The 12,727-nt window shown below is 52.7% G+C and overlaps 1 protein-coding gene across 1 annotated transcript; it reads right to left on the reverse strand.

The window, feature by feature from the left end:
• Positions 1-7,573: 7,573 nt before the first annotated feature.
• TSSK6 (testis specific serine kinase 6) lies at positions 7,574-10,850 on the reverse strand. Its single transcript, XM_068686554.1, has one exon. The coding sequence runs from the start codon at positions 8,405-8,407 to the stop codon at positions 7,574-7,576; it is 834 nt and encodes a 277-aa protein (XP_068542655.1). The 5' UTR covers positions 8,408-10,850.
• Positions 10,851-12,727: the final 1,877 nt, after the last annotated feature.

Here is a 12,727-nt window from a genome sequence, read left to right on the forward strand (position 1 = left end):
TGGTTTTGCACTGCCAGATGTTCCCTCCTCCCATGTCACCCCAGTGTGTGAGATCTCTCTGCTAAGGCTCAGTGAATTTGTTTTGAAGTAGGGTATCAATAACCAAAATATGGGTTTGAAAAGGGAATGGAGCTAACCAGGAACAAAAACGAGGGCCGTGAGCTGCTCTCCCCGTGTCCCAGCTGCAGGGCTTGTCGTGGGGGGCAGCGGTGTGAGGTGGCCAGAAGCTGCCCCCTGCTAGTCGGAGCAGAGCCGTGTGGTGTCTCTGCAAAGGCATGCTTAAGAAATGGTAGCAAACGCTGAGAAAAATGAGACACCCTGAGCAAAACAGGAGAGGAGAAATGCCAAAGCAAAAGCACAGCCTGAGGAGGGCTGGAGGCCAGGAGCCACTTGGGCAGGGACCAGGAGTGGCCAGAGGAGCGGGTACAACCCTGACAGGACTGCAGCCTGTGGAGGAGCCCACGCTGGAGCAGTCAGGTGAGAAACGAGGAGCAGTGGCAGCAAAAGAGCCACCAGGTGCTGAGCACCACCTCCTGCTGAAGAGGGATGGACGAAAGGGGGGACGCAGGTGAGACTAGAAAGGAGGCGTGAGGTACAGGAGGAAATACAGGCATCTTGTACCCAGTGCTCTGTGCTTGCCGTCTGCTGCAGGAGCAGAAAAGAATCTAGCAGAAACTCAGGTTTTATAGAAACCACAGTTTTCTTTCTTCTGTTTTACTGGCACTCAGATGCCTGGCTGTAAACCAGAGAGCCAGGGTGGTGTCCCCCGTGTGTGACCTCTGAATGCTGTCCTCGAGTGGTGGCAGGCGTGCGCCCCACGAGCGGGTGATACTGGACAGCGGCTTGTGTGTGTGATTTGCAGGGGATGAGGGATTTGTCAGCAACTGCTGAACCAAAGTCCCTTAACTCTGCTCTTGAAAACCCGAGCTCCAAGCCCCGAGCTTTGGTCAAAATGGCGGCTGTGCTACTCTGCCGGGCCTGCTCGAACCGCGCGCTGGGCCTGCGTGCTCTGCGCCTGACAGGCCTCCAGGGCTTGGTGAGCTCTCCCAAAAGACACTGTACCAAAATCCCAGTTGTTTTAAGTTCAGAAAGAGAAACGTGCTGGAATTTAACCGGCTGTTCTTTGAGAGCACACAGTGCAGAACAAGAAGTAGAAACCCCCATAATGTCGCTCCCAAGTCTTCCCAAAGCGCGGCTCAGTATTTCCCTCTCCCCTGTGCTGACTGAACTGTTACGAAGCAGTATTTGTGTGGGGTTTGGTCTGGGAGCTTTGTTAGCACCACAGCATATGTCCTAATGAATACGGCTTCAGTATACTGTGGGGAGGCCAGGCTTGCAAGACAGAAGGTAGTGGAAATGTAGATTGCTGTACGATCGCACCACATATGTGTGGATTATGAGAGAAAATAAAGGCGAACACAACATTAATGGCTGCGTGAAACCTTCATCCCCCTCCAGCTGATGATAAAATACTCGTTGGCTCTGCAGGGGCCTGAATCTCTCCATTCTCATGCAGGTTTCTACACAGACACCAAGCAGATCATTACAGCGTTTCCAGCTGGGATCATAATGTCATTTCCTCTGCTATTTGCTTGCATTCCTTTTTCATATCTTCCCATCCCCTTCTCAGATTCACTGAAGAACTGCTTTGTGGATTTGCACTCTACCTACCCAAACTTTCTGGTGAGGTTTCCCTTGGTGGCCGGAGCCTTCCGCGGGCCACATACAGAGGCAGTGCCTGCAGCTGGAACGCAGCAGAGGAGCGGGCACCTCCTTTCCAGATCTGCAGATGTGACAGTGCAAACAGGCTGGCGCGGCTCCAGGCCAAGCATCTCATCCCCTATCTTTAGGGAGCGTGACGTATAAATCACGGCAGCTCGGCAATGCCTGGAATGCGCTACCAGCAATCCCCGGCTGCCCTCCTCTCCCGAGAGCACGGTGCCTCCTCTCCCAGCACTTCGGTGTAAGGACGGAGCGTGGGTGCATTGTTGGAGCTTTGGGGTTTTGGAGCCTGGTTTCTACACGTGTTCTGACAATGGACGTGAAGATGGAAGCAAGAAGAAATGCGGGGAGCCAGCACGGTGCTGGCATGCTTTGAAAGCTGACTCCTTGGGTCCAGATGTTCTAAATCACATGTGGAGAAGTGTTTGTGGTCAAATGCTGTTTGAAACTGATTGTTGATAGTCTCCTGAGACAGCTTGTGACAAATTGTATAATAAAAACGCTAAAAATAGCATAGTTATTCCCTGGAAAAGCAAAGTTCCCACAATTCAATGAGCTGGGAAAATTGTTGAACTTTCTTTGGACACAATGTGCTCATTTTTTTGTTCTTCAACCTTCCATGGCTCGCTCTCTCTTTTTTTTTTTTCTTTTCTGATGGTCTATACTTCTTATACCAGCTCCAAGAACCACATTTCCGGCCTCAAACTGTAGATGAGCACCCTAGTCATCAGTGTGAAAAACACTCTCCCCCACTTCTTGGGCCCAACAGTTTGTTCCCTGGTGCTGCTGACTTATGAGTTTGTTTTGGTAGAAGAGTTTTTCTTCTAACTGTGAAGAAAGCAAGCTCTCAAGATACATAGTGATAAAATCAAGACAGATTCAGTCTGTCTACTACTGGAGAAAATGTCCCCTTTACAAAAACTGCCCTCCTGTGTGCTTTTATTTTGTATGTCTCTCGTGTTGGAGTTAGCTACAGGTCCTGTCTTATTCTGGCATGAAATTGCAGCTTCGCAGCTCCGTATACTGATTTAAAATGTTCTTGCTGGTAAATTTAGGAGAAAACCCTGGAGACAGGAGCTCACCTGAAGTTGTGCGTTGGGATAATCTTCTTGCGGGTGATGATTTCAGCCCCAACTCAATCTAGTGAATTGTCTTATCTGACCATTCCTTTTGGAGACTGGGGATACTGAAACCTTCAGCAGAGTTGATGATTGAAGCAGCCAGCATTTTAACGCATGCCTTCGGTTGCACGCTGGTCCTGGTCCTGCACACCAAAGTCTCATTCTACCCGATTCTTTCTGCTGGATGCAAAACCCCACATACACACGGAAGCACGCACCAAAACCACTGTTGCTCCTCTGCGGCCAGGCGGGTCATCAGCTGATGTGCATTTCTGTGTTTTCACCCACTGCTGGAGCTTTGCTTGCTAAGCATCTGACGTGCAGCTGTTGCTTGCCCCTGTAAAAAGCTGAGGCACACAGCAAATTTAGGGGTAGAGTAAAACCAGAGAGATGGAGCAGAGTACAATGGAGAACGTGGATATTCTGTAAGCGTTGCAGATGCAATTGAAAAGTCTCTGGTTTCACAATGAAATGGAGTTTGTGCTGAGTTGCAGGTTTGAAGTTTAGATCCCGCATGACGTCTTGAGAATAGCATTTGTAATAGATTCAATCTGCTGACAGGCGGACTCTCCATCCCAAAACCACCAGCACAGTTGTCTCCAGGCTCCTGCCAAGCACTGCCTGAAATAGCATCTAATAAACGATAGCGAACAGAAGTTTCTTTTTCTTCTGTGAAGATGAAATGAAGTACATGGTGGTGGTGGGAATGGCTATGGTTGCCTCTGCTGGATTTTCTCAAGGGAAAGGACAAGAAGCAGAGCAGCAGAAAACCCTACTTTTTGTGTGAACATGAACACTTCTTGTGTTCATGGCTTCAGCTTCCTTCCAGGTTCTGGACCAGGAGGAAGGCAAAGTACTGTCCCTCACTCGCAGTAGGAATGATGTAAATAAATGTGTTTGTTTGTGGGCTTCTGGTAGGTCCAACCCTCCATAGGTCCTTCCTCCAGCACTTCTCTGGACCTGTTTGTAGTACCTGAACGTGGCTCTCCGTGTCCGAAAAGTTAATTGGCTGTAGGGTGCACAGAGAGCAAAACTGCTTTCCCCAGGATTCATTCATCAATCATGGTTTGCTCTGCGTGGGGCAGTTTGCACCATTTTCTGGACGCGGGAGACGTACGTCAGACAGAAAGAGGGGCAGCTCCTGACACAATAAATGACCAGGCGCGTGTGTGCGTGGCGGGGTGTTGTACGTGTTCCAAGGTAGCCCATTAACAAGCTGCTGAACGTGCCAACGCGGAGCCAAGGGTTATCATTATATCCGAGGCAGCAACGCACGCTTTGTTTTCTGCTTGTAGCTAATGAGAGCGCTGTCTGGCGGCCCCCCAGCAAGGTTGTCTGCGAGGACAGCAACAGCTCAGCAGGGCCAGCACCCTGAGCTGAAGGTCCTCTGCTGTGCCCCAGGCCTCGCTCACTGAACACGGGCCACCTTCTGGGGCAGGGATGCTCAGCAGCATCTCACTCATGAGATAAAATGAGATTGATTTGGGAGCAGTTGCAGAGGGAATTCAGATGTCTTTCCAGGCCATCAGATAGCGCTGAATTTGTTAGTGTTTCAAGACTGCTCAGCTCATGGCTCTGAAGTCTGGAGGCCGGGGAGGTTTTACACCGTAATGTAAAATGCAATCCCCTTGGCTTGAGGTAAGCCACTTAGCCTGCTCGCCGTAACACAGGGAGAATAATATTTGCCACCTGGTGCTAGCGCGGGGATTAATATTTGGTAGGTGCTGTGAAAATGAAAATATGATTCATGGAAAACCTCCCGTCTGCAAGGAAAGCTGTGCGCTTGGGGAGCCTCTGGCTCCTGTCCTTTGGTGCGAGCCTCGTTGTTTTTCATTGTTATGCTTAATATAACTGAGTGGATCAAGATATGAAAGCGGTGGCCTCCTTTCCGCTCTTCCAACAGGCAAGCAAGCGTGGAGACCCACACGGGGTAGGAAAAGCAAAGAAATGAGTCTGTAAAGTGAAGACGGCTGACGATGCACGGGGACCCATCGCTTCGGGCAGCGTGGGGCTTGGAGAGGAAGGCGAGGGCACAGGGGAGCTGGATAAAAGGCTGCAATTATGGGAAGGCTGCAATTATGGGAAGGTGAATGCATGTGAGCAGAGCGAGGTACGTTTATTTGCTAAATTGCCTGTTGAACACGGCAGGGTCACCCCGGCACGCCTCGCACCGCGCCTGCCCGCGCTGGCCGGGCCGAGGACGGCTGAAGCGGGTCACGGGCTGCAGGCCGGGCAGCACGGCCCCAGGGGCTAAGATTGCTTCAGGATGCGTGAGAGGCACTCCAAGTGATTCCACGACATGGATATAACAGCCTGAAGGACAGAGAGGTGACAGCAGCGATGGGGCGATGGCATGGGACCGTCCCGTCTCAGCAGATGCAGTCGTGTGGGAGAGTGTGGTGTGTGGGGGGGGATCAGGTCCTGGGGTTTAGAACAACTCATTTTGTCTTCGCTTTGTCTTTGGCGAAGGAGAATTAGCAGAAAGCAAAAGGAGAGGCCGCACAATCCCAGCAGGGCTGGCAGAGCTCAGAGGAGAGCCCCGGAGCACAACCTGAGGGCACTTTGGAGCAAGGAAGGCTCCTCGGTGAAGTCTGGATCTCGAACGTTTCGAGGTGTGTGGCCGAAGAGCTCTGAGCCCACCTTGTGGAAACACGTGAAAGCCCTTGAGGATGTCTCATGCCTAGAGACGTTATTTGTTGTTTATAAATGCAAGTTTTACAGCCTAAAGCGAATCAGCAAAAGCTCCTATTTATGATCCTGTGTTGCTGTACAGGCTTTATGCTCACGGGTTACCTACCTGTATCCACCGTACTCGCGCCCGGGATTCACCAGCACTACACACAAAACTGATTCTTGGCAGTGCTCTCACACGGACAGAAAATATTTGTTCCTGACCAGCTGGAAGGACAAACACAGGGCATCTATTGGGTCTAAACCCAATGTGGGTATGTGCTGCACGGCCACGTTTTCCCAAGTCCTGTGACTTCCCCTAATAAAAGGCTCACAGTCTCGAAGCAATGTCAGGCTAACTCTTAACCATTTGGCAGTAGCCTGACAGGATGGAAATTACTGCTCGGTCTAGAGAGCAAGCGATTATTTTGTTTTTTTAATGACAACTGTGGATTCCAAGCTCAAACACCACAAACAGGAGCCCGTTGAACTGATCCATGTCCTCTACCGCCACGCGGGGTTTTTTCACATGGGAGCGTTTTCCCTTTTAAAGGATCACCGATTTCTCAGGCTTCACCTGTGGCAGCCCTTCCCTTGGAAATACATCCACAGCCCTATCTAACGCCTGCCCCCAGCCCAGCAGCCACCTTCCCCCAGACACTGCAGTCCGTAGAAGAGCCTTGCTGCAACTCTGGCCACCCTGAATTTTCTTCCCACACCCTTTCAGCTTCTCTGTTCTTTTCCATCCCTAGCGGCCCCCTGATCCTTCCTAAGCCTGTTTCCCCAGCCACGGATGGCCCCAGGACACCCTTCCCATCCCTTTCTCTGTCCGCTTTGGACTCTGCTGCTGTGAAGATTTATTTTGCAGCTGCAAGCCTTGAGAGCAAAGTAAATCTTCATTCCGGGGGTGGCAAAAATTTGCCGTAGCCCATGTGCTGAAAAGCCTTGGGCTGGCTCTGCTGCCACATCTTGTTCTACTTAAGCCGCTGCTTTTAATAGACCCAAAATGTTTGTGTTACGAAAGACGTTTCCTTCTCCTCCAGCAGGACCGCGTGGGCTCGTCTGCTCGTTTCAGACGTGCCCTCGCTGGGGGAGCCGCTGCCAAGGCTGCATTGTGTGAGCTCACGGGGCACCAGCGACACCGGGACGAGCAGACCACCCAGCTGGACATTTTCTCTTGGACTTTCATTTCTGTGGAAGCTCGGCTGGAACTCATTTAAAGGGGATTTGAAACTCCTCATCTGGCATCTCAGATGCCAGCTCCTGCCTTTAAATACCTGGCTGAACGTGGGGCTTGGCAGCTGGCGTACGTCGCGGATTTGGGGGGTTGCAGAGTAACCGGTACCTTTGTGTGGGAGCGGGGAAGCTGGTGTGAGCAGAGCAGTGCTCCTTTACCTTGCATCTTTCCTTCTGTCCCATTTCAGTGTTATCCACAGCCAGTGGCATTTCTTTCTCACCAGGTATCTCTTGGCAGAGATGTCAGATGCTGGCAAGATCCAGTATCTGCGAGATCTGGCTGAAGTTAAGGCACGGATCTCGAATCCGCAGTAAAAGTTGTGGCTCTGTGATGCTGTTGGGTTGCCTGCAGAGGTTCTGCTGTGGATCTGTGTTTTGTAATACCCCCGTGAGATCTAAAGGGTGGTATATAAAGAATATAAAGGACGTTGTCTCTGCAGTAGTGATTTACGGGACCACCGCTTCTCCCCCACCTCATCTCAACCCATTTAGGTGGCAAACAAGGCTGGCTCGGTGGGAGAGCTCAGACCTGGCCCCCGGAGGTGCTCTGGGGTGAGCAGCTCGAGGGTTTGCTCTTAGCCCTTGCTCACCACGGTCAGTGTGGCTTGAAGCCTGACATGCAGTGGGCTCATTTGTCCCCTTTGTGAAGGGGCACGGCCGCCTTCTTGACACCACCACCACCACCTGAACCACCAGGCGGCCTCGCCAACGCGTCGAGCTCAATCCCGCCCACAGCCCGCAGCTGGAAACAATCAATTAACACCTATTTTTTCCTCTACAGCATTGATTGTGCCAAGGTGTGAGCGCCCTGAGGGTCTCCTCCCTCAGATGTCCCCCTTCAGCCAGCTGTTCTTGGCCACCTGCCCCACGCTGGGCCGCGCATCCGGGCTGAAGCGCAGCAGCTGGGCGATGAGGGCTCGGCAGGGCTCCGGCAGCGGGGGCTGCCCCTCCGGGTACAGCACCCCCTGCTTCTGCTGCTGGGGCATGCTGCGGATGCGTGCGTCGTTGAAGGGCATGTAGCCGGTCACCATCGCGAAGAGCATCACCCCCAGGCTCCACACGTCGTACTTCTTGGGGTCGTAGGGGATGCCCAGCAGCACCTCGGGGGACGCGTAGGCTGCCGAGCCGCAGAAGGTGGTGCTGAGCTCCGGGAAGGTGCCGGCCTCCTTGCTGAACCCGAAATCGGTCAGCTTGGCCCGGCGGCCGTCGGCGGCCAGCAGCACGTTCTCGCACTTGAGGTCCCGGTGCACCAGGTTGCGGTCGTGCAGGTAGCGCACGGCCCCCACCACCTGGGCGAAGATGTCGCGGGCCTCGGGGACGCAGGGCAGCTTCCCCCGCCGCTGCACCAGCTCCAGCAGGTCGGTGGCCGCCGCCTCCATCACGATGTAGAGCTTGCCGTTGCACACCTCGATCAGCTCGAAGATGCGCACGATGTTGGGGTGCCGGATCCTGCGCAGGATGGAGAGCTCCCGCGGCAGAAACTTGTAGACGAAGGCCGGGGGGGCTCGGCGCCGGTCCACCACCTTGACGGCCAAGGGGACCTTGTACTTGCTGGAGGTGACCTCTTTCACCTTGGAGAAGCTGCCCTCGCCCAGGGTCTGGCCCAGCTTGTAGCCCAGCTCGCAGAGCAGCCTCTCGCCCGCGTCGGTTTTCGGCATGTCGAGCGATCCCAGCGGGCCTCACCACAGCGGGCCTTCTGCTTCAGGGCTCGAGGACTTCAACGCATGGCGCGTGGCACTCGGTGGCCTTCACTTTCCCCCCATGGCCCCACAGCTGCCACTGCGGGCCTCGGGGCTCACCCGGGCATTGTGATGGGGCGGAGAACTGTGGGGCAGAGCCTTTGTGAGACGGGGGGTGTCCGCTGCTGCCCACCACAGCTGTCCAGAGCACGTCCGTGCACACACGGGGAGAGCTCTCACTGCCAAATACGTATTATTTTATATATTTATTTACATAGGTGTTTTTAAAACCATTTTTCTCCTCTTCATTTGCATTTTCAAGAGAATTATCCGACGATGAGCTGAAACGTTGCCTTTCTGGCTAGAAAAAGGAGCCCAGGACCACAAAACATCCACGGTCCCGGATGCTGTTTTTAAGTTTTGAATATATATTTTGCTTAAATGGGTGCTAACGAGGGGTGAGACTCAACCAAAGGCTGAGAAAAGGCCTCTCGTGAGCCCAGCTTGTCAGCCTTGCGAGGTCACTTGAGATGAAAGCGGTGGAGCTGCGCACACACAGCTCCAGACGTGCTGTGGGGCTGCTTTGCCCTGGCTCCCACGGGCAGCGATCACGATGCTGAGTGTTATCTGCTGAATATAGAACCGAATGAATGAAATTGGATATTTTTATAAGGGAAAATGCTTACACCGGGCCTTCCTTCCCTTCTTACTACCAGAACATCTCAGGAAAATTCAGCTGCCCGCGATCTGCTGGCCAGGAGGACGCGCGTGTAGCTACAGGGGTTTGGCTGATGCTTGGTGTGGCTCCCGAAACAGGAGATGGAGTTCAAGCCATGTGCGTGCCCCAAAGCTTGTAGATCAAATCCTTGTTTACGGGAAACCTCTTTGAAGCCCCCTGTAATAACAGGAGACGCTGTCTAAAGCGGGGTGGGAAAACTGAAGAAGCAACGAGTGATGCTGAAAGGGGAAGGGGTAATTTTGTGGCCAAGCTCGGCTGAGGGAGACACATACAGGCTGAGAAATGATTCAAGGAGTCCTCCCCTAACAGGGGGATGGGAGAGCGAGCCCAGGTGGGCACGGGGAAGCAGCAAGTCCTGCAGCAAATACTGCAGCAAATGCTCCCCCTCCTGTACGCTGCGGGCTAAGCCGAGAGGAGCTGGGCTGGTTTGCAGCCATGCAGGCGTTGCTGCCCGGCCCTCTTCTCAGCCGGCTCTGCAGCACGGCAGGGGACTTTTGGGAAGGAGCTCCAGGGAAAGGCAGCCACAGGAGGGATTTCGTGTCTGCAGGATACTGACGGGCAGAGGAGGAGGAAAGACACCTGGGCTCCTCGTGCTGTGCTGTGCGTAGGTTACTGGGAAGTGGATTTTTGCCTTGTTAGCTGCTGGCTCAACGTTTATTGGTAGAAAAATATAAAAATCTCTTTTCTTTCCAATCCCTCCACAGCAGGTCCTGCTGCCCGTGGTACCCGGGTCACACGGGTGTGTTTCAGACGGGTGCCTGAGAAGGAAGCTGAGCCCCTGGGCTTTCAGATGCTTATTTTCAGGAAGATTTCTGAATTAACCACGCATGGGGCCCGAGCGCTCTGCAGGTATGCAGCGTGGAGCACCTCGCCTCGGAGGGCTCCAAATTCTGCCCCCAAAATGTTCCCACTCCTCGCAGGTGCAGGCCTGTGACCTGACCCGGCTGGGTACGGGCTGCAGGGCATCCTGCTGGCAGGTTGTTATTTTTTTTGCAGGTACCTTGGAGCTGCCTTACAACCTGTGTCTTAGCACCAGAGGGAGCAAACAAAGGTGAGGCTGTCTCGTCCCAGCTGGGACGTAAGCAGTAAAGAACATTATTCTGTTGGCAGGTGCTTCCACTTCGCTACTGATGTTATTTGCCCCTCGCTTGCCAAGCTCTGTTTAGTGACCTATTTAAAGGTAATCAAGCTCTGGCCTGCTTGGTGTCTGGGCAGTAGGAAAAATGGGGCAGATCCCGTGAAAAGCGTGCTGGACACAAGCTGCCTTGGGAGCTGGAGTGCTGTTGCTGCCCTCAATCCTTCCCTGCAAAATCCAACTGCCTGTGGGGTTATTTTAGGCGCTGCTATTAAGCCGACCTGGAAAATCGAAGGCACAGAAGCAAAAAGCAGCAAAGTGCAAAGCCTCACCTCCGAGTGCTTTGTGAAAGCCGTGCGTGTACAGCTGCAGCCTGGATTTGCCATGGTCTCACAGCTCCTCACCAGCACCTTAGCGAGGGAGAAAGCAATGCTGCAGGTAGAGTGCTGTGCATGGTAACATGCTCCTCATTCTTTCTTTCCTCTCATTTTGGGATTTGGTGTTTGCTTAAAATACTCTGGCTATGATTCCCCACAGTGGTTTGCCATCAGATCTTGCCCATATTGTGCTCAAACGCAGGAAGTCTGTGAGGCTGGTTGCAAGGACTGATAAGGGGTTCCCTAAAAATTCAGCAGAACGAGATAAATGCTGAACAGAAAACCCTACGGGCATTCATTTGGTTAACCAAGGTTGTTCAGACACCAAAGGGAAGTCAGGGTGGTGGTGCCACTTACGCAGCACCGCGTGGGTATCTGACGTGAAGCTGCACTGTCAGGGCCTACCTTTGCCACCATCGTTGTCTCCTAGTGTGATTATTTTGTCCCCCGATAGGATTAAAGCACCGCTATAATTATTTTGTGTGCTGCTTCAAATGTGCATCTCAGAATGCATTTCGCAGCAAAATAATGCGTTACGGTGGGGAGAGTAGCTGAGCAAAATCATGCCTGCTAAGTAAGCTAATAAAGAGCATTAATAAGTCTGGATGTAATCAGAGACATGTGGGATGGGAGGCTGGAAGTGACGAGCCCCAGAACTGCTGGACACAGCTGAACACAGCAAGTCCCCCTTGGGCAGGGGTTGGGAATGACATGGGAGCTGTGTGGCGATGGGGTCAGGAGGGAAGTTTGGAAACGAGCAGCTTTTCTCCCTGCATGGAGTTAAAGCCACGTACAATTAAGTTAGAAAAGCAGGTAAGTGTGTTGTGGTTTGACTGTCCCAAATGAATGCCACTTAAATTTCTTCCTCACGCTGATTTACTTACCTGTCTGTGTAGAGCCTCATCAGAGAGCATTATGTATTCAGGAAGAGGATGAGTTGTCTGGCACGCTGTAATTAATTTTCGTCCAATTAAGGACTGCAGAACCTGGCCTGTAATTAGGCCGTGCCAGTCTGTGGTACACACACTTGGAAAGTGGCTGGTGAAGGGCCGTGGCTATGAGGCTGTGTTGCAGTGGTGTGGGAGCTGTCGGAGGCTGCTCTCAGGAGCTGCTCTGGACTCATGTCCTCAAACGCTCCCTGAAGGTGTCTGCAGAGTCAGCCCGGGGAGATGGGGCTGGTCTCAGGAACAGCAGAGTGTGTCCTTGTGCAGGAGACCTTGCGTTGACTGAGCTGCTGGCTTGCTTGTGACTTTCCCGAAAAAGATTCCTGAAAGAAATCGATGGAAAGCAGGAACGAGGCATTCTCCTCGCTTCCCAGGCTAGAGCTGGGGCAGAGGGACGATGGCAATGCTGTCCCCGTGCCCTGCTGACCAGACGGGTGGTGGGTGCCTGGGAGCCGTGAAGTACATATGCACAATGCCCTCTTGGGGGCAGGTGTTCATCAGAAATAGACCTTTATGGATTGCTGTGCTGCTGGTCTCATCCTCTGCTGCTCTCATTTTTTCCAGGAGCTAACACAGGCAGGCTAAATCGTGGATCTTCCTGCTGAACGCTGCCCTTGCTGAGAGACAGGTTAGAGTTTTGCCCTTGGATTTTTAACTTAATTATTATTTTGGTATATCTTCTCACTCTGCTCCCGATCTGAACTCGAAATCTGAAATAATTCGAGGAGGGTGAGGAGCTCCCGAGTGAAGATGGCAGTCTGCCCTCAGAAATGAAACCCGCCTTCTTCAAATGCTTTCAGATGACTCGGCCCCAGCAAGAAACAAATTGTTTTAACAATAGATTTAATTAGCTGGTGTTTGTATTCCTGCACAGCACGCCGGAGTCCCAGCGCACCTGCTGGCGGACCTGTCTCCAAGCCCTGACGTGCTCTGTGAAGGAGCGTGAGGAATGACTGAAGCGTTAAATAAGGACATCAGGAAGTGTGGCGGCTCCCCGCGGGCTGCTGGGAGCAGCTGGGGGAGGAAGGCAGTGCCATCCTTTGTGAAATGGTAAAAAGGAATTAAACAGGACTAAAATGCAACTTCCAGCAAATACTGGGGAGGATCCTGAGCAGTGTGGCTTGTGGTGTCTTTTCTGTCCTTTTTTTTTCCCTCCCCTAGATA

This window comes from Anas acuta, chromosome 6 (assembly GCF_963932015.1).
Source record: "Anas acuta chromosome 6, bAnaAcu1.1, whole genome shotgun sequence".
In the NCBI taxonomy this organism is placed as follows: Eukaryota; Metazoa; Chordata; class Aves; order Anseriformes; family Anatidae; genus Anas; species Anas acuta.